The sequence below is a fragment of the Tupaia chinensis genome, unplaced genomic scaffold (assembly GCF_000334495.1).
Source record: "Tupaia chinensis unplaced genomic scaffold, TupChi_1.0 Scaffold000493_1, whole genome shotgun sequence".
Lineage (NCBI taxonomy): Eukaryota > Metazoa > Chordata > Mammalia > Scandentia > Tupaiidae > Tupaia > Tupaia belangeri.
Genome location: NW_006160005.1, coordinates 457288 through 483047, shown reverse-complemented (window position 1 = coordinate 483047; position 25760 = coordinate 457288). Strand labels below are relative to the sequence as shown.

The following is a 25760-nucleotide window of genomic DNA, read 5'->3' as shown; positions in this document are numbered from 1 at the left end:
AACCACCAGGCCGCAGGTTGACCCTCTCCTTGCTTTCTTTTTTTTTTTTTTTTTTTTTTTTTTTAAATACGATGAAAATTTTTGCTATAGGACAGTGCATATACTTGCCAGAGAGAGGGAGAGAGAAAGGGAGAATAGCCACACTGCAATCCCTTCTCCTCCATTCTTCTCCCGGGATTTTGTGCACACACACCCTAACGTGAGTTTCAAGCTGCCAGCTCTGGGACTTGAGCTGTGGTTGGCTCTATGAGAGTCCAGTGCCTTAACCACTGTGCCACAGACTTGTCCCTCAAGCCTTTACAGATCTTCAGAATTTCCTGTGGCTCTGGCAGTCCAGTATTTCCAGCTGCTCACTGGGCATCCCTACTTGACTCACCTACCACACCACAATCTCGGAATGTTAGAAGAGTGTTCATGGGGCTGGACCATGGTACAGCCATAAGACCTGACACTCTGCCAGGTTGACCCACATGGGAAGGCTCCAGGCTCAGGTCGGGAGACGTCCCTGAGTGCCTGAGGATGCACATGCCCATGATCCGGGACTGTCTGAGGCTGGAAGTAGATTGTAGCACTAAGACCTTGTTAGGGGTGCTTTCTCTGTCTTTTTTTATCTTCCTACATTCATGGAAGAAATAAATAAATGAGGAGGAGTTTTTTGGTTTTGGGTTTTTTTCCTCTAAATATAATGATTTTTTTCCCCTTCTGTCTCTACCTTTTCTAATCTCTAAAGCTTGAAAATCCCGAGCCCTGTTTGGCTTAGTTCTTTTTTTTAAAAAAAAAAAAAAAGAAAGAAAGAAAGAAAGAGAGAAAGCTGCCAGGTTGGGAACTTGAACCCTGGTTGGCCATGTGGGAGTCCAGCTCCCTTAACCACACCACCACCTGCCAGCCCCTTTGGCTTAGGTCTTTCATGGCTTTTCTGTACTGAGATTTCTGAGTACCAGTGCATTTCCACCCGGCTTGCCCCTTGACTCATGCCCTCTCCATTCGTGTTGCTCTTTACCTCTTCGAGCGTTGTTGTGCCAGGGCTGTGGAGCAGTCCACACTGGTCTTCCTGCTGCTCACCTCTTGCCCCTTCGGTCTTTTCTGTATGACTGCCAGGCTCGTGCTTTGCCTGACAGTTTTTTCTCCTCTTGAGCTTCTGAACCTCGAATCCCTCATCCCCTAAAGAGGGCATGATCTAAATACTTATTTCACTTGGACTTTCTGGGCTTTTCTCACATTCAAGGTACAAACTATTTTCAGCTGAACTGGTCTCACTCTGCCTTGGATAGATCCTATCCCCGTAGAATTTCATGTTCTTATTTTTAAGTTTATTTATTTATTTATTTAGAGAGATAGGCAGACAAATCTCTGCCAGGGTCTAGCCTTTCCGTATTTGCCACTCACCCACCCCACCTAGCCTTTCAGCCAACATAGGTGTCCTCGGCCCATTCAGGTCAACCCGGGGCCTGAACCCTGGACCTCCCATATGGCTCCAGTATTGCATAGGAGCTCTCCTCTGCCTGTGCCACCACAGCAGGATTCTCAGTGGTTTTTTTTTTTTTCCTTCTTTTTTTTGGAGAGGTTTATATGCTATAGGGTGTGTGCATTCGCTAGAAAGACAGAGACAGAAAGCAAGAAATCACCCCCCAGGGGAGATGGCCACGCCGCAATCCCTTCTCCTCCATTCTCCTCTCAGGATCTTGGGCATGCACGCACATGCGCCTGGTGTGAGTTTAAGCCACCAGGTCCAGGACTTGAACCACGGTCTACTGCATGGGAGTCCAGCAACATTGCCATTACACTAACTGCTGGTCCCTCTCAGTGTTTTAATAGAAATTCCTTTATCCCCCTTTCAGAACAAGCAGTCTTTAAAAAGAACATCCAAGACCATCTGGATCCGAACTTCGTACTTAGTTTTCTGGGTTCTAACAAGGTGGTCATGGCTTTTAGTACCTGGGGTTTGTTGTATGTTATGTCCCAGAGCTTTCTCTACATTTATAAAACCTGCTCATCTTCCTCTTTCTCTTACTGGTGCTTTGTATGATTTGTTTTTTGCATGTGTATGTATCTGTTGTCTTCACACCTTGGTGGATCTGGGTGTATTTCTCACCGGTGCTTAATAACATGTGTGGGAACCAGCAGATGGAGTAATGACTACGTTGCTGGACTCCCATGTAGTCGACCATGGTTTGAGTCCCAGACCCAGTGGCTTAAACTCATGCCAGGTGTATGTGTGTGCATGTCCAAGATCCCAAGAGGAGAACGGAGGAGAAGGGATGGTGCGTGGCCATCCCCCCTGGGGGGGATTTCTCACTTTCTGTCTCTCTGTCTCTCTCTGTCTCTCTGGCAAGCACACGCTCTATAGCAAAAACCTCTCAAAAAAAAAAAAAAGTGTGCATTCAAATACTTAATGAAGTTAACTTGGACCTAAGGTCTCCAGAGAAATTATTTTACTGTAGCGACACATTTTCCTGTGCCATGCGCGTGGGAGAAGACGAAGTGGTACAGCATCCTGTCAGTGACTGGTTTATGCAAGAGCCTGATGTCGGAGCTCATTTTCTAGGAGGTTAGAAGTTAGCTCTGTAAGAACTTTCATATTTCCACTTAAGCAGTTATTATTATTCCTCTTGGGCAAATACAGGATGCTGAAGATGACTTAACCTCTTAGTTTTTGATGACTTCCTCATATTTGTGAGATTTTCTCATCTCTGTAACTCTAGTCTTCGGGAAAGTGCCCAACACGTGGCAGACACATTTGGAGTTATTTTTCATGAACTATGTCACTGTTGTGACCTGTTACTGCCATACAGACTGTGGGGTGGGAAACGGAGCTATCGTATTTTAACTTTCTTGGGTTCCTTTTTTTTTTTTTTTTTTTTTTTGCCAGTCTGTAATCTTTTTCCCTTAAAAAGTAAAGTGCAAAATCTTTAGTTTCATGATAGGCTATGATCTAATTTGTTGAATGAAAAAATGAGGTTGTGTATGTGAGCATTTGTCAGTGTATGATTATGATGTGTTAACTTTATTATATGTAAATTAAACTCAGTAAAAAGGAGAAGTGTTCAGTTTGCCTCTCCGTACTTTTTCTCACTCTTAATGAAGTCTTTATTTTTTGTCTCTCACTGCCTTTTTGTCACATGGGTGACCGAGAGAGGCTGGACTAGTTAGACAAGAGACCTGGTTGGGAGAAAGCGCAAGATGGCAGTGGTGGTCTGGGAAGCCTAACGGTAGCCAGGGTTCTCCGAGGTGTGCCTCGAACGTCTGAGAAGGCCAAGTGTCTGTAGACATCAGTGGTCAACAAGCAATCTGGCCCCAGGCAAGCAAGGGACAGAGCCCGTCTGGTCAGCCCAGAAGCAAGGCGTTACCAGTGGCCCAAACTGAACCTACAGCAGGTGCCCTTTGCTTTGTGTCCCCTTCGAAACCTCTAGTCTGGGCAGGAAGTGCACTCCACATCTGAGCCTGTAGTGTGAGTGAAGGGAAGGCACCAGAAGAGCAGCCTTTCGTGCTCTTGCTTTAGCACTTGTAGCCAATATTCAAAACAGAGTGGTCTCTCGAGGGCTTTCTGGTGGCAATTGCCAAGGGTTTCATTCCTTATGAACGCAGCTGTTAGTTAGAAATCCCCCTTATCGTTCCCTGAGGAAGTGAGCCACGCAGCCAAATGCTACCAGCCCTCTGGCCTTTTTTAGTGTCCTCTTGCTTTTAGATTTTGGTCTACCCAAATCACCTTTAACAAAAGATCTGTTTCATAATACACCCAAATGTCCTTTCCAAATGTCTTCAGTCCCTCAGAGGGCCTGGGCATCTGGCAGCAGTCCTAACTGCTCTAGTTTGCCCACAGCTCCCAGAGTCACTTTTGTAGAATATTTTCAGAGATCCTTTTATGTAAATTTTAAAAACCCAAAGGCTGGAAGTGTTCCATAGTGTCACTTTTTTAAAATTAAAGAATTTAATTTTATTTATTATAATTACTTTTTATTTTGACCAGAGAGAGACAGAGAGAGAGAAAGGGTAAGTGAGAATGCAAGCCACCAGGTCCAAGACTGAACCCGCAGTCAGCCTTGTGGCAGTCCAGTGCCTTTAACCACCATGCCACCTGCAGCCCCAGTAGTGTCACTTCTTAATAATGACTGTTGGACTATCTGGAAAGATTAGTTATCCTTTAGACTAGCTGCTCTTAAACATTATCCAGAACCCTAAAGAGCTCTTATTTAGGTGGGTTATGTTTTCTGTATTAGAAGTTAAAACAAAATTATTTCATTTATTTATTCATTTTTGGAGAGAGATTTTTGGCTATAGGGTGTGTGCGCTTGCTGGAGAGACAGAGACAGAAAGTGAGAAATCACTCCCTGGGGGGATGGCCATGCCATAATCCCTTCTCCATTCTCTCAGGATTTTGGACATGCATGCATGTGTGATAAAACAAACAAACAAAAAAATTAAATATGTATTATTTTTCTTAAAAAATTAGGAACCCCCTAACAAGTTAATATATTTCATGGAAAAGCTGTATTTCCCCCAAAACAAATTTTTTTCCAAAAATAAAATTAGGGGCCAGACAGTGGTGCAGCTACAAAACCGCACTTTACAAGACTCATTACATGAAAGGTTCCAAGTTTGTGCCCGGAGACCTCCCTGTGTGTTCTGGGCATGCTCATGCCCATGATCCTGGGCTGGCTGAGGCTGGGAATGGATAGTGGCATCCAGACCCTGTTGGGGGTGCTGTTTCTCCATCTCTCTCACTCATGGCAGAGATAATAAACCTGCCTACATTTCTGTAAATCTTTAACATCTTGGCAAAAGAGAGCTGATGTTCATATCTGCCTCTGTATTCAATTTGTCATAATATGTTGTTTTGGTTAAAGTCCATGGAGAAAATCCAGTCTTACACAGATGTTGGGAGAGGAGGGGTATTTTAATAGCTTTTTCCAATAATAGTGGATATTCTTCTTCCATACTGCACCCATACTTGACAAATGGTATTTTCTTTGAAATTAGTTGCAGCATGGCATCTAAAATTATATTAATGACCTTTTTATATCTTATATACTTGTAAGAAAATGAATATGAAAAAATAAATATTATATGATTTGAACTGTGTAAAATCAGAGATCAGCAGTTATTGTAATGGCTATGTCACTGGACTCCCATGTAGTTGACCACGGTTCGAATCCCGGACCTGGTGGCTTAAAACTCACGCCGGGTGCATGTGCGTGTGTGCCCAAGATCCTGAGAGGAGAATGGAGGAGATTGCGGCGTGGCCATTCCCCCTGGGGAGTGATTTCTTGTTCTCTGTCTCTCCATCTCTCTCTGTCTGTCTGGTGCGCACACATGCTCTATAGCAAAAATCTCTCCAAAAAAAAAAAAATGAGAAGTACACATCATTTCTATTGAGTTGTCAGAAAAGTCATGATATATTTTTCTATGCAAAAATGCGTCATGACTTTTCCAATGACCTGCCATTTTATAAATGAGGAAGTTGAGTCCAGAAGAGTCCCACTTTATAAACTGTCGGAGAACTACTTGAGTCCATGTGAGTAAATTGCCCATTATGGGCTAGATTTAATTTGGGGACCAGATTAACTAAAGGATAAAGATCTCCTGTTCAACTGACTCTGTTGTTTGTCTCCCAATTAGATCCTGACTGATAATTGCAGGATTTTTTTCTGTTTGTTTTCTAATGCTATTTTTAATTTTTTTACTCTAGACTTATTCTGGACTCTTCTGTGTAGTCATTAATCCTTACAAGAATCTTCCAATTTACTCGGAGAATATTATTGAAATGTACAGAGGGAAGAAACGCCATGAGATGCCTCCACACATCTATGCTATATCGGAATCTGCATACAGATGCATGCTTCAAGGTAATTGAAATCTGGAATACTAAATACTCTGAATTTCTTTGCTATAATGTAGTGTTTTTTAATGTCTAAGCCAGTTTCACAAAAGGCCTTTTCTTTTTTTAAACAAGGATTAAGATAAAAGTAAGTAAGTTTATTGAGTTCTTGAGGCTGGTAGGTGGTGTGGTAGTTGAGGTGTTGGCCTCTCACATGGCCAACCGTGGTTCAAGTCCTGGATCTGGTGGCCCCAAAATTACAAACAACCAACAAATAAATAAATGTTTAAAAAAAAGAAAAGGAAAAAAAAAATTGAGTTCTTGAGATAGCATAGATAATATGGCCATTTTCTGTAAGAAGCTGTTAAGTGTATTGCTTTATAAAAATGTTTCATGTAAATTTGTATGACAAAAAGCATATCTAGTTTTTGTATAGATTTGATTTCCATTACAAGCCAGTATAACCAAGACTCTATTACATTAAGCTTTAAAACCAGCAGGAAGAATAACAGGAAAGGTGGATCTTTATTGGAAAAAGAGATTAGTGATTTAAATGCAGGTAAAAGAGGACAATAAAAGTTAAAAAGTATGTGTTGAGTTTGAAAAAAAAAAAAAAAAACCAATAATAATAATATTGGTTTCCATTGTGGTTTTTTGGGTCAGAATGAAATACAGTCATTCACTTGAACCATACTTTAGACACAGTGGTTTATGAAGAAACAGTTTTCAAAAGCTAGAGTAGAGCGGAAAGCCTTGTATGAGAGGAGAAATTAGAGAAAGTACCCCCTTCTGTAATTGAGTTCCTCATCTAAATAGATACATATTCTCACAATTGACATTAGTGATACTCTGGTCTGAGGTGTTATAGAGAAGGGGAATTTCTAGTAGGCTGGGGACAGATTCACAAAAGGAATTCTTTTTCTTTTTCTTTTTTGAAGAATGGTTTATTTAATTTTATTTATTATTATTATTTTTAGTTTGTCCAGAGAGAGAAGATGAGAAAGCAAGTCTGGGACTTGAACCGCAGTCAGCCATGTTCCATAACCACCATGCCACCTGCTAGCCCTCACAGAAGGCATTCTAATTTTCACTTTTTTTTTTTTTTTGAGAGATTTTTGGTATAGGGCGTGTGTGGTCGCCAGAAAGACAGAGATAGAGAGATAGAAGGCGAGAAATCAACCCCCAGGGGCGACGGCCACGCCGCAATCCCTTCTCCTCTCGGTATCTTAGACACGCACACATATGTGCCCAGCGTGAGTTTAGGCCACTGGGTCTGGGACTCGAACCATAGTCAATGACATGGGAATCCAGCAACAGCCATTACGCCAACTGCTGGTCCCGAGTATTTTAATTTTCAAAAGGGAAAAAACTCTGAACCTCTGAGCTTAATCTGTATGTAAGGGAAGATTCTAGAATCAGTTTTTAGAGAGCCACCTGAGAACCACATGAATATGTTCATCACATGACCTTAAGCATAGTAAGAAAGGGACATCCAGTAGCCAGTGTTCACAATATCAGGACTTCTCAGAGCATCCCAGTCTTTTGTGTCATCCTGTGGCTTCATGCTGAGAAGTGGCACCTGAGGTGCTGATGGACGATCGAGTGTGGCTCAGTTTATTGGACTGCGAGCCAACAGTGTGTGCCCTTCACATTCTTATCAACACTTGAAGACATGGCCCATAGAAGGCATGCTCACATGTGTGGGTGACATGAACCCAGAAGGATAATAAACACATTTGACAAAGAGAAACAGAATTTTAAAGTCTTTTGACAGGTAGAATGAGGAGTTAAATGACATCAAGTTGTTAATATGGATAAATGTTATATCCCATTACTGGGTTCCCATACCTGCTGTAAGGACAGAAAATAAGGAAGATAGGAGAAATATGTGGCTTACCAACCTATCATGTTATTATTAACATCACCATTATTTATTTATTTATTTATTTATTTTGCTATAGGGTGCATGCACTAGCCAGAGACAGAAAGAGAGAAAGCAACCCTAGGAGGGATTATCATGCCACAGTCCCTTCTCTTTCATTCTCTTCTTGGGTTTTGGGCACACATGCATGCACCCAGCTTGTTTTCCAAACCACCAGGTTCAAGACTTGAATCCTGTAGACGGCCGCATGGGATTCAGCTGCTCTAACTACCGCACTGTTTGCTGGTCCCAACATCACCATTATTAATTCTAGAAGGACCGTAATACTGCAAATACTATGAGCCAGGTGCTAGGCTACATGCTTTATGTGTGTTATTCTATGTACAATGACTTTTCCTATAAAGTAAATACAATTACTATTTCTGTTTTAGTGAGGGATGTTAAATAACTTGACCCCAAAATGTAGATAATACAAAATATGAGCTACAATTTTAAACCAGGAAATGTGACACATTCTTATTTAGCAGTAATAAATTTCCATGTGAAAGTTAAAAGGAATTGAATGATAGTTTGGATTATATAAAGATGTAAAATCTTGATAGAAAAAATAAAAACAAGCCTGCTCTAAATAATTCCCTTTGTATTCCATTGTATAAGAAAGGGCTACCTACTGATATATGAGAGGACTTCAAAAAGTTCATGGATGAGGCCAGCGGGTGGCGTGGTGGTTAAGGTGCTGGATCCCATAGGGCCAACTTTGTAGTTTGAGTCCCAGATCCAGAGGCTTGAAAAATACACTGGGCATGTGTGTATATGTGCCCAAAATCCTGAGAGGAAAGTGAAGGAGAAGCCATCCCCCTGAGAGTGTTTTCTCACTTTCCCTCTGTCTCAATTTCTATCTGTCTCTCTCTAGCAAGCACACATGCCCAATGGCAAAAATCTAACAACAACAACAAAAAAGAGTTCATGGACAACTGGAATTTAAAGTGGAAGTTTTGGTGCAAAAAAAAAAAAAAAAAAGAAAGGAAACCCATGCATATTTTTTTTCTTTTTAAGAGAGTTTTTTTGCTTTAGGGCACATGCACTCTCCAGAGACACAGAGAAAGACAGGAAGTAAGAAATCACCCCCCAGGAGGATGGCCAGACTGCATTCCCTTCTCCATTCTCCTCTCAGGATTTTGGGCATGTACACACACACACACACACACACACACACACATACACAGTATGAGTTTTTAAAAGCCACCAGGTCTGGGACTTGAACCGTAGTCAACCACATGGGAGTCCAGTGATGTAACCATTATGCTATCTGCTGGTCCCATAATTTTTTGTATAATACACATTGTTGTCAACTTTTTTTTTTTTTTTTTTTGGAGAGGTTTTTGCTATGGGGCACATGAGCTCGCCAGAAAGACAGAGAGATAAAAAGCGATAGTTGGTCCGAGGATTGTGGGTTATTGTTAAGCTGATAGAAGGTGAGAAATCACCCCCCAGGGAGGATGGCCACACCGCAATCCCTTCTCCATTCTCCGCTCAGGATCTTGGGCACGCACGCACACGCGCCCGGCGTGAGTTTTAAGCTACCGGGTCTGGGATGAGAACCGCGGTCGACTACGTGGGAGTCCAGCGACATAGCCATTATGCTAACTGCTGGTCCCCCGTTGTTGTCAACTTTTGAAGGTTCTTTATACTACACAACACCATCGGGTCAGACATTAGCCAGGACAGTCACACAGTAGCCTGAGCAGCTGCTAATGAAGCTCATGACCATTTCCTTTTTGTTTTTTTAGGTATTTGCCATCAGGTGTATGCACTTGCCAGAGAGAGACAGTGAGAGGGAAAGAAATCACCCCCAACTCCTGCCCAGGGGGACGGCCATGCCACAATCCCTTCTCTTCCATTCTCCTCTAGGGATTTGGGGCACATGTGCACTTGTGCCTGGTGTCAGTTTCAAGCCACCAGGTCCAGGACTGGAACCTCAGTCGGCCATGTGGGAGTCCTGCTGCTCTAACCACCACACTAGCTGTTGGCCCTCCCCGTACCTATTTCTGATGCTGATTAGTCTAGTCCTTCAATTCCAAAGGTGAGCGGATTGTTAACTGCCACTGGTCCCGTGAAGAGGATCTATAGCTTGAGAGAGAACCAAGTGGAGAATTCAGAGCATATGGTCCCACTTAACTATTTTGTTATATTTGATTCCCCATCCAAACTGTTAAGATCTTTTAAATTTATGTTGTGTTTTTAAATTAAATGCATGTGTCATCCCTCCCAGTTTCATGTCATGCATAAGTTTTCAGGGCATGTCACACCTTCAAGTATATTGATAAAAATATCAAGAGATTCATTTTTTTGTTTGTTTTTAGTTTAGGGCATGTGGGTTCACCAGAAAGAAATGGAGTAGCAGGGGAGAATCACCCCCTAGGGTGATGGCCTTTCTACAATCCCTTCTCCTTCATTTTCCTCCTGCTTTTTGGCATGTGCACACACATACCTGGTGTGTTTTTCAAGCCACCAGGTCCAGGATTTGAACCATGCAGTCAGCCATGTGGAATCCAGCCTCCTTAATCTCTGTTCCACCTGCTGGCCTGGTTCACTTGTGCTTTTAATGCCATAAGATAGAAGAGTGTTGGGGCCAGCAGGTAGCATGGTGGTTTAGGACTGGACTCCTACATGGCCAGCTGTGGTTCAGCTCCCAGACCTGGTGGCTTGCTTTCTCATTTGTGTCTCTCTGGTGAGCACATGTACCTTATAGCAAATTAAAAAAATAATGATGATGATGATGAATAAAATTAAGTCTTTTAAAAAAATCCAAAATATTGCTTATTCTTTTCTTAAGTTTAGATTCTAGAGGAGACACCAGCAAAATGTGGTGTGTGCCTAGGACACGGTAGCTGTCCAATAAATACTTGTTGAATGGATGAATGAAGCAGAGTTCTTGGACACAAATTTGGTAGCAGAAAATAATATGCTCAGTAAAAGCAAAGGAATGGCAGAGTTGACATAGTCGGAACTTAAGCAGTGAAATAGAGTTGTATAATGCAGATTCAAAAGAAACCAGTAGAACTGATGAGAGAAAGAGTAGGAAATGTGGAATGTGCTTCAAGACTCAGGTTCTGGTAGAGAAGTGATATTTTGAACAAAATTCATCTGAGCTGAAGACTCAGGTTTTCAGATTGCAAAGTGCCAGGCAGGAAGAGGACACCTGCCTCATCTTACCTAGCTTAGTGGGTGGGGCAAAATTAGATAATGGCAGCAAAAGGGGAGTCATTGCCATCAGACTTCCCACATGCCGTACTCTGTTGTGGGAAGCTGAGCACTAACAGCAGCGCCCACCCTGTCCACTGTCATTGGTGCTCTCTTAGCTAAGATGCCCACAGTCCTGCTCACTACCCAGGCGGGTCTTCCTTTGCTCCTCCCTCCTTCCTGTCCAGCCAGTCTCCACTCAGTAGCGGGCAGTCAACGCTGCCACCTACCTCAGCTGACCTAGACAGATAGAAAGGAAGGTTTTACTGTAACTACCTGCAGGGACCACCTTTTGGGCCGCTGTGAATATTTAAGACCTGAGATTCTGCCATCTTCCTGGTGTCCACACTTCCTTGTTCTGTTTTGTTTTATTTCCATATTGCTTCTTTTTCACCTTTTGCACTAGATAACTCCCACTCTCTGATGTGCAAACTTCTTTTTTTTAAATAATTATTTATTTTATTTTTATTTATTCATTCATTTATTTTTTAATTTGACCAGAGAGACACAGAGGGTGAGAGTGAAAGAGAGAGGAAGTGAGAAAGCAAGCCACCAGACTCAGGACTCGAACCCTGGTCGACCATGTGGGAGTGTCCAGCGCCTTAACCACCATGCCACCTGCTGGTCCCATCTGATGTGCAAACTTCTCTCCATGGTCAGTGTCTTCTTTTAAGAGGTTTTTGTTATAGGGCGCGTGCGCTCACCAGAAAGACAGAGAGAGACAGAGAAATAGAAAGCGAGAAATCACCCCCCAGGGGGGATGGCCACGCCGCAATCTCTTCTCCTCCATTCTCCTCTCGGGATCTTGGGCACGCACACACACGTGCCCGGCATGAGTTTAAGCCACCAAGTCCAGGACTCAAACCACAGTCAACTATATGGGAGCCTAGCAACGTAGTCATTACACCGACTGCTGGTCTCTCTTGGTCAGTGTCTTCAATGAATATTTTCTTTTCCTCTCTTTTTTCTTTTTCTTTTTTTGAAGAGATTTTTACTATAGGGCACGTGTGCTTGCCAGAGACAGAGATAGAAAGTAAGAAATCACTCTCCATGGAGGATGGCTACTTCACAATCCCTTCTCCTTCATTCTCCTCTCAGGATCTTGGGCACACATGTACACACGCCTGAGTGAGTTTTAAGCCGCCGGGTCTGGAACTCGAACCGTGGTTGCCTATGTGGGAGTTCAGCGATGTAACCATTATGCTACCTGCTGGTCCTGCCTTTCAAGTTTTCTGAAACCCGGCTTTCTTCTGAGTGTGGGGTTCAAGCCCAGTCAGTGAGGAGTGCTCATCACTCAGATCCTATGCAGTGGGAGATGGGTTAGTGTCTTTGCTCGCCACACGTCTGCTCACCCATGACTCCTTACCTCGTGGAAAAGCTGCACCTGCTCGAGCTCCTCTCATTCCTTTCAGCAGCTTTCTGCATAGATCTTTACTCCTTGATGGCTTGGCCTCTCTCTGCCTTCAGCCTTACCATTGATCTCTGAGGTTCTTAATCTTTTCCTTTCTCTTATTCCACCAATTTCTATAGTGATGTTCTAGAAAATCTAAAACAATTCTTGAACTTACCTGATTTTTCAAATAATAGTTCATAAATTCTACTGCAGTGTTCTCCCATATTGGTAATCCAATCAATAACTCCCCTGAATGTGGCCTTGCCTCCAGGGGGATCCCCCAGACCATTAGCTGTTCTATCCCCCTTCCCTGCCACATTAACAATGCCCCCCTATTTTTTCCTCATGTAATCTAGATTTCATTTCTCTCTCTCTCTCTCTCTCTCTCTTTTTTTTTTTTTTTTTTTTTTTTTTCTTTCTTTTTTGCTCAAGGGGTTGTGTTTTGTTCTCCTCTTTTCGGCTAGAGGTTGCATGCAGTCACCATAGAGGAAGAAGAGAAGCACCCGTACAGTAATGGTCGCTCTACAATCCCTTCACTCCAGTCTCTCTTCCTTTTGGGATTTTGGACATGCATGTATGCATGCCCAATGTGTTTCTCAAGTCTCACCAGATCTGGGACTCGAACCGCATACTCAGCCATGGGAGATCTGACTATCTTAATCACCATGCCATAGAGCTGGTTCTCATGACCCACATTTCAGTAGTCTTCCATCCATGTCCTAAACCCTTTGTCCCCATTTATTATACCTATTGGCAGATTCTCACTCTGGATAAATTAAGATATTTGTCTCTTTTAACACTCTGGAGTTCCAGTCACATACGAAACAGATGGACACTTGTGTAACTGCATAACCTTGAGCGCTGACTCTACTCTTAACCTGACTTGCTGATCCTACCTTGTTTCTCTGGGGAGGTAATTATCCCACTGTCTATACTGACTTGCAAACCTCTTCAGATCTCTGGCTCCCTACAAGTTCCTCTACTCCTCAGCTAATGACTTATTTCCTATTCCACAGAGAAACAGAAGCCACCAGAGAGGAACCATTGTCTCTGTTCCATTCCTGTCAACAGCCAGTCTTACTGCTCCTTTACCTCCCATGCTAATCAGCCTTCTAACCTTCTCAGGAATCTCAGCGTTGATTATTCTGAGTTCTGTGTCTTCCCCTCTTTTCACAAGCCGTTAACACCAGCATTAAATTTACTAGTAACATACACATCCCACACTTTGTGGGCAACCCATAGGGGTTACTTCTCACTTTTTCTCTCTCTCTGGTGAGTGCATGTGCCCTCTGGCAAAAAGAAAAAGCAGGTTAATATATATCTTAGGATGAATAAACCTTGAAAATGTAAGTTGAAGGAGGTTTTTGAAAAACTGCATATAAATTTCCGATGTTGGAAAAAATAAAAACAAGGAAAACAAACTATCCTTAGAACAAAACACACAAATTAAAATAAACTGGCCAGTCCGGTGACTTAGTGGTGAAAGGGAGCAGGATCCCTTATGGCTGACCACAGTTCGAATTCCAGCCCTGCTAGCTTGAAAGCATGTCAGGTGCCCATGTATGCATGCCTAAAATCCCAATAAGATAGAGAAATGGAAGAGAAGGGATTGTGGTGTGACCACATCCCACTGGGAAGTGCTTTCTCCCTCTCTGTCATTCTCTTTCTCTCCATACGTGTACTCTGGCAATTTAAAAAAAGAATATTGAAGGAGGCTTTAAAGCATCAGAAAACATATAATATCAAGTAAAATAGTTATGACAATAAATGTTAATACAGCTGGCCCTCTGTGTCTTTGGGTTCTGCATCCATGATTCAAACACCCATGGATTGAAAATATTAAAAAAAAATTTGACTGAGTCTGTACTGAATACATACAGACCTGTTTTGTTTTTGCTATAGGGCACCAAAGAGGCGCAGATGAGAGTTGGGAGAAATGAGAAATCAATCTCCCTTCTCGCCCCTAGCCAGGGGGAAATGACCACACTGTAACCCTTTTCCTCTTGGAATTTGGGGCACACGTGCACACACATCCAGTGTGTGTTTCAAGTCACCAGGTCCGGGACTTGAACTGCTCAATTGCCTGTGTGGGATCCAGCCTGCCCCAACCACAAGAGTGCAGGCTAGCCCAGACTTTTTTTCTTGTCTTTATTCCCTAAATGGTACAATATAACAACTATTTACATAACATTTACATTGTATTAGGAATTGTAAGTTATCTAGAAATGATTTAAAATATAAGGGAGGATGTGCATAGGTTATATGTAAACTGTATTATTTTTATAAAGGGGCTTAACATTCATGGATTTGGTGTCTGTGGGGGTCCTGAAACCAATCACTGGAAAATGCCGAGGGATAGCACTCTTATTAATCAGCCTAACCCAGTCATATGCCATTTACAAAAAGGCATTTCAAACAAAGTAGCAAAATAAATACAGGAGAGATGGGCAGATGCCTCAGCCACTACATAAAAAAAGAAAGCTCTCAGGTCAGTCTAAAGTAAACTTCAAAGTCAAAATAGGAAGAGCATCAGCTTCCAACAAGAAAAGGAATGTTTGCAATGAATTAGTTATCTTGAATCTATGTATTGAATTTTCTAATGTGAAAATAAAGACATGGGAAACATCCTTTCTCACCCTATGAAGTTGTAAGGTATAGTAAAACCCTTCTGGTGACAGAGAACTATTATCTCATTGGGGACACAAAAAATAAAAACAGTATTGAGTACTGATAAATACTAAGAAAAAAGACTTAAGAAAGGGTAAAGGTGGAACCAGCAGATGGCATAATGGTTATGTTGCTGAACTCCCATGTGGTCAACTATGGTTTGAGTACCGGACCAGTGGCTTAAAATTCACATCGAGCACACCTGTGTGTGCGTGCCCAAAATCCCAAGAAGAGAATGGAGGAGAAGGAATTCTATCGTGACCATCCCCTTGAGGGCTGATTTCTCATTTCCTGTCTCTCTGTCTCTGTTTCTCTTTCAAGCGCACATGCCCTATCACAAAAATCTCTCTTTAAAAAAAAAAAAGAGTAAAGGTATACAAAATAAAAGACTTAGGAAAGGGATGAAGTGGTGTGCTCCTAGGGTAATTAGTTTTAAAACCTACACAGATTAGTAGCCCTCTTATATATTGCCAATTATCCTTTACTCTAGCCAAAAATAAATAAATGGTGGGAATAAGTACTATGATTTTTCATTTCCAGAGCGTCATATACTCACTCACAATTTAGCCTTTTGAGTGTGGCTTGTTTCATTCACGTAATGCTTTTGAGATTCATTTGCCAGTAGCTATTCCTCTTCAATGCTGAGTGGTAGTCCATCGTACACATTCCACAGTTTATAATGTCTTTTTCCTGGTTTTAATACCAGTGTAAGGCTTGTCTCTTAGATTTGGTGAAGAAATCTTTCTTCCTCTTTAGGTTTCTGAGGACTTTGTAATGAACTGGTTTCATTTCTTTGTAAATGTTTGTAGAATTCGGCAGTGAAGCTATGTTTTCTTTGTGAGAGGGTTGTTAATTACAAATTCAATTTATTTAGTAGATAAAAGGGCTATTTAGGCTATTACTTCTGTGTGAATATCAGTGGTTGTGTTTTTTTTTTTTTAAAGAAATTGCCAGCCCACAGTGTGTTGGTTGGAGCGACTGGATCATACTTGGCTGACTATGCTGTTTGAGTCCTGGACCACATGGCTTGAGAAACATGCCAGGCACATGTGTGTGTGTGTGCTCAGAATCCCAAAAGGAGGGAGTATTACTGTAGAAAATTTGTGGCGTGGCCATTCCCCTAAGTTGGGTGTTTTCTCGCTTTCCCTCTCTCTCCTTCCAGCAAGTGCATACATCCCTGGCAAATTAAAAAGAAAGAAAAAAAAAAATAGTTACTTTCATCTTAGTTGTCAGATACTTTGGCATGAGTAGTTCCTATTATTTCTTTAACATCTATGGGACCTATAGTGATATTCCCTTTCTTATTCCAGATGTTGGTATTTTGTGTCTTTTTCTGATCAGTGTGACTCTAGAGGTTTATCCATACCATTGATGTTCTCAAAGAATCTAGTTTACTGATTTTTTAACCCATTTTTCTGCTTTTTGTTTCATTGATTTCTGTGCTTCATCATTTTTTTTTGTCCTACTTTCTTTGGATTTGATTTGTTCTTTTCTAGTATTTTAAGGTTGGAATCAAAATTATTGACTTAAAACCTTTCTCACTGTTGAAAATAGGGACTTATTGAGACCTCCTCATGTGATGTGTGGAAAATATTTACCAAAAGAGTTTCTACTCTTTTGAAGGCTAATTGTGTTTTTTTATTTATTTATTTATTTAATTTTATTTTTTCATTCTTTTTTTTTTTTTTTTCTTAATTTGACCAGAGTGAGACAGAGAGAGAGAACTCAAACCATGGTTGACGATGTGGGAGTGTCCAGCACCTTAGTCACTGTGCCACCTGCTGGTCCCATGGCTAATTGTGTTTTGAAAATGAAATTTCCCTAATCACCACAAGGTTATATGTAATTACATTTATGGGTTTTTAGAATACAGTGGTCACTGTAAGTCATCGTAGCACTGAAGTTGATTCTTGAGGGACACAGAGGGTTCAGTGGAGCAGAAAGGAAGAGGAATGTAATCAGAGTTAGAATGTGGAGCCCATCCCCCTTGATTTATTGATAAAGACAGCAAAGTCCAATGTAAAGTAGAGGATGATATAGACCGACAATGAGAATCAAATAAAGGGGAATCAATCTAGCTTGAAGAGTTGATTTTGTTGAGGTGTTAAGTCGGGAGAATGGCCGGAAGTGTGGGGGGGATGAAGTATGGAGCATATTTGAAGGAGAGATTGTTTCTGTGTAGGTCTCAATTTCCAGATGGACAGTAGCACATACAGATGCAGGAAGAAAGCTGAGTCCATTAGTAGACAATTTAATTGGGTTAATTTTTTAAATAATTCTTTTAATGTGTAACCCAGTTCAGAAAGGCTTAAAGTGGTGGAATTAAAGTAGTAATTACTTAAGAGTACTGCAGTTCTGTAGATATCACTCAAATGAGGAGAGCTTAGGGATCTGAAGGTTCATATTAAAAGTGAGTAAGGGGACCAGCAGGTGCCATGGTGGTTAAGGCACTGGATCCACAATTTGAAAAACACATTGGTCACATGTGCATGCGTGCCCCAAATCCCAAGAAGAGAATGGAGGGGAAGGGATTGCAGCATGACCAGGCCTCCCCGAGAGGGTGATTTCACATTTTCCCCATCACTCTCTCTCTCTCTCTGTCCTCTCCACCAAGTTGCTGCACCCTATATCAAAAATCTTTTCAAAAAAAGTAAATAAGCAAAAACTTGGTAAAAACCATGGTTTTATAGGTGAATAGCCTGCAAGAAATATATTTCTCGATGCATAGTCAGTTTGTGTCAGAGCTGAAAGCAGAACAGAAGCTTCCAGTTCCCCTATGTTGCCAGAGCCCAGGAGGGTCCCACATGCTGGGTCTCTCAGCAGGCCTTTCCCAAAGTTAGCTGTGGCTCACAGAGGCTGTTAGTGCTAGGAACGCAGATGCAGGAGTGTGCTGGATCTCGGCAGTATGCCCTGGTGTCCGGGCTCTTGCAGTATGGTTTGTCTAATTTCATACTACGTTTTAAAGAAGGAAAAATGAAGAACCTGAGGCAGAATGCCTGGGAAGGTTTTCCCAGCAGAGATGACAATGAACGAAGTATGAATGGACAGGGCAGGAGAGAGCCCAAAGGCAGAGGATGTAGGAGGAGCATGTTGGAAGAAGGGGTGTGGCCTGACCCGGGGAAGTAAATGATACAGGAGGCAGCCAGAGGCCCTGTGTTCTGGATGTCACCTGTAACAGCCAGAGGAAAGGTTACAATGGTTGTCGGTTATTGAGAAATAAATTAGAGAGCCAGCCCTGTGGCCTCATGGTTAAGGAAGCCCAATTCTTCCTGGCCCATCATGGTTCAAGTTCCAGCCCTGGTAGCTTAGAAAACATGCCAAGTGCACGTGTACATGTGCCCAGAATCCTGACATGGTAGAGAAATAGAAAAGAAAGGATTGTGGTATGATCACACCCCATTGGGGAGTGCTTGCCCCCCTCCCTCCCTCTCTGTCTCTCTCTCTGGTAAGTGCATGCACCTTCTAACAAATTAAAAATAAAAAAATTAAATTAGACTGGGGTGGCAATAATATGTTCTTTGTACAACTCAGTTTCTACATGAAATATATGAATGGATTTGTTTATCTCAATAATATTACGAAAAAACAATATGAAATAGTGAGTAGACTATTATTTCTCTCATGAAGGTTATTTCTGTCCAAACTCCATTCCTTATTGGGTACCTAATGGTATCCACCAAAGGGCAAGCAAGTACAGCCCAGAGAGTGATAGAAACACCACACTACTTGGGCCAAGCCCTGAGACCACATTTCTTTTGGAGCAACAGCAAACTTGGGATGAACATAGAGGTGCTAGAAGCAGACAGCCCAGGTTCTTGTCCAGCATCCTTATCTCTTAGCAGCTATGTGTCCTGGGATGATTTTTTTTTGGGGGTGGGGGTTCACTATAGGATGCGTGTGCTCATCAGAAAGATAGAGGGAGAGAGAAAGACAGAAAATGAGAAATCACCCCCCACAGGGGATGGCCACATCGCAGTCCCTTCTCTGTTCTCTCAGGATCTTGGCCACCCACACACATGCGCCCACCATGAGTTTAAGCCACTGGGTCTGGGCTTCAAACTGCAGTCGACTACATGGGAGTCCAGCAACATAGCCATTACGCCATCTGCTGGTCCTGTGTCCTGGGATGATTGACTACCCTCTCTGAGGAACATTTTCTTGGCTATAAAATAGAGACAGTTAGACTCATAAATGATTAGAAACCATATATCCTACACTGGTAATTGTACCCATGGGCACAGTGATATAACCATTACACCATCTCCTGGCCCCAAAATTATGTTAAATTTTAATCTTGGGGCCAGCAGGTGGCATGGTGGTTAGGGGACTGGACTCCCACATAGCCAACTGCAGTTCAAGTCCTGGACCTGACAGTTTGCTTTCTCACTTTCTCTCTGTCTGTCTGTCTCTCTCTGGTGAGTTCATATGCCCTATAGCAAATTAAAATAATGGTAATAATAAATAAATAAATAATAAATAAAATTAAGTAGATAAGGTACCAGCAGGTGGCGTAATAGCTATGTTGCTTCTCTCTAACGTAGTTGACCGTGGTTCAAGTCCCAGACCCAGTGGCTTAAACTCATGCTGGGCACGTGTGCATGCGTGCTCAAGATCCCGAGAGGAGAATGGAGGAGAAGGGATAGTGGCATGGCCCTCTCCCCTGAGGCATCATTTCTCACTTTTTGTCTCTCTTTCTGGCGAGTGCATGCGCCCTATAGCAAAAACCTCTCCCCCTCCAAAAAAAAAATTGAATACATAAATAATTCTTAAAAATTTTTAAATCTCGTAATAGCTATGTCGCTGGATTCCCACATAGTCGACCGCGGTTCGCATCCTGGACCCGGTGGCTTAGAACTCACGCCGGGCACGTGTGCGTGCGTGCCCAAGATCCCGAGAGGAGAATGGAGGAGAAGGGATTGTGGCATGATCACCCCCCCTGGGGGGTGATTTCTCGCTTTCTGTCTCTATGTCTCTGTCTGTCTGTCTGGCGAGCGCACGCGCCCTATAGCAAAAACCTCTCAAAAGAAAAAAAAAAATTTAAATCTCTGTTTTCTTTTTTTATATTCGATAGGTAAAAACATTTTGACCCGAGACAGTGGCACAACTGCATAGCAATGTTTATCATCCATTGCCCTCTTTGATACCTCTTTTTTTTTTTTTTAAAAAATTAAATTAGACTGGGGTGGCAATAATATGTTCTTTGTACAACTCAGTTTCTACATGAAATATATGAATGGATTTGTTTATCTCAATAATATTACGAAAAAACAATATGAAATAGTGAGTAGACTATTATTTCTCTCATGAAGGTTATTTCTGTCCAAACTCCATTCCTTATTGGGTACCTAATGGTATCCACCAAAGGGCAAGCAAGTACAGCCCAGAGAGTGATAGAAACACCACACTACTTGGGCCAAGCCCTGAGACCACATTTCTTTTGGAGCAACAGCAAACTTGGGATGAACATAGAGGTGCTAGAAGCAGACAGCCCAGGTTCTTGTCCAGCATCCTTATCTCTTAGCAGCTATGTGTCCTGGGATGATTTTTTTTTGGGGGTGGGGGTTCACTATAGGATGCGTGTGCTCATCAGAAAGATAGAGGGAGAGAGAAAGACAGAAAATGAGAAATCACCCCCCACAGGGGATGGCCACATCGCAGTCCCTTCTCTGTTCTCTCAGGATCTTGGCCACCCACACACATGCGCCCACCATGAGTTTAAGCCACTGGGTCTGGGCTTCAAACTGCAGTCGACTACATGGGAGTCCAGCAACATAGCCATTACGCCATCTGCTGGTCCTGTGTCCTGGGATGATTGACTACCCTCTCTGAGGAACATTTTCTTGGCTATAAAATAGAGACAGTTAGACTCATAAATGATTAGAAACCATATATCCTACACTGGTAATTGTACCCATGGGCACAGTGATATAACCATTACACCATCTCCTGGCCCCAAAATTATGTTAAATTTTAATCTTGGGGCCAGCAGGTGGCATGGTGGTTAGGGGACTGGACTCCCACATAGCCAACTGCAGTTCAAGTCCTGGACCTGACAGCTTGCTTTCTCACTTTCTCTCTGTCTGTCTGTCTCTCTCTGGTGAGTTCATATGCCCTATAGCAAATTAAAATAATGGTAATAATAAATAAATAAATAATAAATAAAATTAAGTAGATAAGGTACCAGCAGGTGGCGTAATAGCTATGTTGCTTCTCTCTAACGTAGTTGACCGTGGTTCAAGTCCCAGACCCAGTGGCTTAAACTCATGCTGGGCACGTGTGCATGCGTGCTCAAGATCCCGAGAGGAGAATGGAGGAGAAGGGATAGTGGCATGGCCATCTCCCCTGAGGCATGATTTCTCACTTTTTGTCTCTCTTTCTGGCGAGTGCATGCGCCCTATAGCAAAAACCTCTCCCCCTCCAAAAAAAAAATTGAATACATAAATAATTCTTAAAAATTTTTAAATCTCGTAATAGCTATGTCGCTGGATTCCCACATAGTCGACCGCGGTTCGCATCCTGGACCCGGTGGCTTAGAACTCACGCCGGGCACGTGTGCGTGCGTGCCCAAGATCCCGAGAGGAGAATGGAGGAGAAGGGATTGTGGCATGATCACCCCCCCTGGGGGGTGATTTCTCGCTTTCTGTCTCTATGTCTCTGTCTGTCTGTCTGGCGAGCGCACGCGCCCTATAGCAAAAACCTCTCAAAAGAAAAAAAAAAATTTAAATCTCTGTTTTCTTTTTTTATATTCGATAGGTAAAAACATTTTGACCCGAGACAGTGGCACAACTGCATAGCAATGTTTATCATCCATTAGCCCTCTTTGATACCTCTTTTTTTTTTTTTCCCTCTTCTAAGATCGAATTAATAATCTCTCTTTGTAAGTGTTCTTCAAACCATTCTGAAAGGCAGCTGTTTCCAAACCTAGCCAGGCATCATAATTCCCTGGGGAATTTATTTAAAGAAGAATTTTCAATCCCTACATAACTGAGAAAGATTTATAAGGGTAGAGTTCCAGGAAGTACATTTTTTAGAAAACTTTCTCGCTGAATGCACAGGGTTTTACAAATCAAGGTTGATTAGGCACTGAAAATCATCTAGACAAATGATGTGTGAAGTAAGCCTGGGATATTGTTATTTACCCCAGGAGAATCTGGCATGATAGTAGGAGATGGTTAGATTTAGAACTCCATCATAGGACTGGAGAAGAATTAACTTGGCTTGAGGAGAGTAGAGTTACTAATATTTTATAAGTTATTACTGCAACTTTATTATATCAGATATATTTTTAAACCAGGCAAATGGTCACTTTTTTTTTTGTTTGTCTCTTTGTTTTGTTTTGTTTTATAGATCGTGAGGACCAGTCAATTCTTTGCACGTAAGTAAATGGCTATTCAGATTTCATTTTGAGCAGTTGCTTTTTTTGTAAGGGGGAGAGGGAAAGTGTTTTTTAAGAGTTGAATGTAAGGCTCACAATTACTTTTAAGACAAAGATTATGTAAATTGCTTAAATTTGATGTTACTGTTTGGTTGTTACTGGGCTTCTGGTACATTTTTATGGTCTTAATCTGTGAAACTTACATCTTCAATTTGTACGTCCAAGTGTGGGCCTACTGGACGTTTCAGTAACTTGTTCTTTTTACTCAATAAACATTTATGGATTATCATGTGCCTCGTGTACTCTGTGCCAAAGACTGGAGACTCACAGCTAGATCAAGCACTAGCCAGGGCAGGACCTGATAAGATGTGCACGTGAGAAGAAGCTCTTTGGCTACAGTGTGGAAAAAAATGGAGTGCAGAAAGAGTTGAAATGGGAAGACCAGTGAGGAGACTGTTTTATTATACATCTAGGTAAGAGGTTGTGGTGGCTTTTGGTAGAGAAGAGGTTGTGAACCCCAAGAGAAGTGGTTGAATTTAAATTGCGTTCAGTTAAGGGAGCAGACTCACCAGGACTTGTTGAGTTGCATGACTAAGAGGAGCTAAGAACAAATGAGTTATTGATGCCCTCAGGGTGTCTTTGGACCCGGAAACATGGGAGGAAGAACAAACTGGAGTGGAAGGCCTGAGTTTTGTTTAGAACACACTGATTTGAGGTGCCTTTGGCTCACCTAAGGGGCGCTGTCCACGAGGCTCTTAAATCTGCAGACGTGGGGCTCAGGAGAGCGACCGGGCCCGCAGTGTAGATCTGAGTAGTCAGAAGCATGAGTGCAGCAGAAGCCATGCTGGCAGGTGATATTGCCTCAGAAGAACACGCTGAGCGAGGTGGCAGTATGGGATCCTGAGAAAATCCAACATTCAGGGGCCAGGCAGAGAAAGAAGGGCTGCAGGGAAAGCTAACACGATCCACCAGAGAGGCTTGAGGAGGACAGGGGATGTGATGGCCCAACAGCTGAGGGCGCATGGGCATTTCAGGGAAGGGGGAGTGGTGGCGAATCAGATGCCATTGAGACTGAGTGGCATGTGCAGGGACCTGTGCATCGTCTTCAGGAATCCCTGTTCAAGCAGCCTGTTCTTCCTCCCGTGTTCCCAGGCCAGGGGATACTCCGAGGTCATCAATAACTCGCCATTCTCAGCTCCTCTTTCTTAGGCATATAAATCACCAAGTTGTGGTAAGTCTGTCCCCTCAACTGAGCAGCACTTCAGGTGAGCCACTTCTCTAGGTTCACAGCCAGAGGTCACCACCACCTCTTGCCTAGATAACGCGGCAGCCTTCTGACTGGTCTTCCTGTTCCCACTCTTTACTCTTCTTCTCTTACTGGCAGTGGGTGGATTGGGAGGAGGTGGAAGCCATCACGAGGCTGAGGAATGAGAGGAGGCAAAAATGTTTAGAAAAGAAAATGAAAAGCCCCGTATTGACAGACTACTTTCACATAGTTTGAGAAAGTGAAAGGAGTACTAGTGGACTGGTGCTAAGACTGACCGTTTTTTGTTCCTGGAGGTTCGATGCTGATGCGAGGGAGACCGAATTCTGGGAGTCTGGGGGGGTGGGGGTAGAAGGAAGTAGAGTAATGAGATCTTGGGCACAAGTTGGGGGTCTGGCACAGCGAAGCTGGTCTTGAGGGGGAATTTACTCCTGTTGCCACAGGGCCAAGGAGGCAGACGGGTCCCAATGCAGGTAAGTAGCAGTGGGGAGCTGGGAATTGAGAAAGTTCTTTCCCTTGTATCAAGTAGTAAATTTGGTATCTAGTAAGGGGAAGGAGTAGTTAGATAGGAGGTTTGAGAAGAGGAGAGAGAGTCTGCTTTATTGTGTGACTTTTTCCCTAGCATCATCTAGCCTCAAGGAGTTACATAAATTAGCTTCTCCTAAAGAACAAACCACCTGGAAATGTAGTGGCTCAGAAAACCACGGTTCTGCAGGTTTCCCAGCTGTTGGCTTGGGCTCAGTTGGGTGGTTCTGCTGGTGGGGCCAGGCTCTGGGCTCTCACCCAGGGCTCACTCCTGTCTGTGATCAGCTGTGGGGTCAGCAGGTGGCTGGCTGGCTCTTGGCTGGGGTGCGTTGGCAGGTGGCTACGAATGGGGACAGTGGAGTAGAGGACTGAGGAAATGGGTATGAAGCCGCCACGATGGACTGTGGGACATGGGCACACTGACTTGGGCATGGATGGGAGGAAGTAGATGGGTCAAAGAGCTCGAGGTCTTGATGGGCTAGAACAGATGCTCCCGGGGATCACAGAAGGTCAGAGCAGAAGATTTAGGCAGTTGTAGCCCAAGATGATGAGAGAAGGTGACACCTAGGGTGTGACCACAGGAGTGGGTGGGCAGTGTGAGGAGGCTGTTGGAGTTGACAGTATCCAGGAGGCACTTTCGGAATAAAAAATACTTTAAAACAAAAAATGAGTGGGAGAGGCTTGTTTGTTTTTTAATGTTCATTAGGCTAAATAAACCCAAGTGTCAGAACCACTACTGCATGTGACATCAGAGCAAAGAGGGCAAGGGTAGAGACAGAAGATGCAGACCCCTGGGATGAGGGGTAGATGAGGCTTGGACAACCAGAGGGTCCGGAAATGCGTGTGAGGGTGAGGAGGAGGCCACTGATTGTCTTCCTGACTCCGGTGTGCATGCACGCGTGTTATGTGGGAGAAAGGGTGGTCTTCTCCTGAGAGGGCTGCCCCAGGGAGGCCCAGGGTTCAGTGAGGCCAGCAGGAGGAGGGGTTGTTCAGTGAAGAGGCTGAGGATGCACGGGATTTTGCTCACCATGGGACAGGGGCCCAGAGTGCCCAGAGGAAACATAGGGGTGAGGGCAGAAGATAACAGAGTCTGAAATCAGGAGAAGGAAAAATATCGGGCTGTTGGAAAAGTCATGATGCATTTTTTGCATAGAAAAATGGAAAGATACGTCATGACTTTTCCTACGACCAAATACAATACAGGGGGAGGATGTGTTTAGAAAGTTTATGGAAAATATGTATTCTGAGAAAGTGCATGGATTGCAAGATTTTTATTTATTTATTTTTTTTTTGGGCACCAAAGTAAACTCATACTTTAATTCCATTTTTCCATGGACCTTTGCAATCATTCTCTGAGAACAGGGTGTGAGAATGAGAGGTGACAGGAACTGACATTTTAGGCCAAGAGGTGTGGCTGGGGGGGTTCAAGAGCTTCTCTGACCTGAGGTGGAGGTCATGGCCTAGGCTGCTTCCTACTGGCTTCCAGCAGTTTCCGAGCTCAGGTGAACAGGCCTGAAACCAGGTTAGTTCCCAGACCCCCAGCCTTTTTAGGTTTTTGCCATAAGTCATGTGCGCTTGCTGGAGAGAAACAGAGAG

General features: G+C 43.0%; 1 protein-coding gene across 3 annotated transcripts in view; it reads left to right on the top strand.

The window, feature by feature from the left end:
• The window catches only part of MYH10 (myosin heavy chain 10), a 180237-nt gene that overhangs the window by 32398 nt on the left and 122079 nt on the right, over positions 1-25760 (top strand). For all 3 annotated transcript variants that reach the window (XM_006156399.3, XM_014590868.2, XM_014590869.2), the window contains exons 3-4: positions 5687-5843; positions 22348-22375. In XM_006156399.3, coding sequence (XP_006156461.1) covers positions 5687-5843; positions 22348-22375 — 185 coding nt within the window. The remainder of the gene's footprint in view (positions 1-5686; positions 5844-22347; positions 22376-25760) is intronic.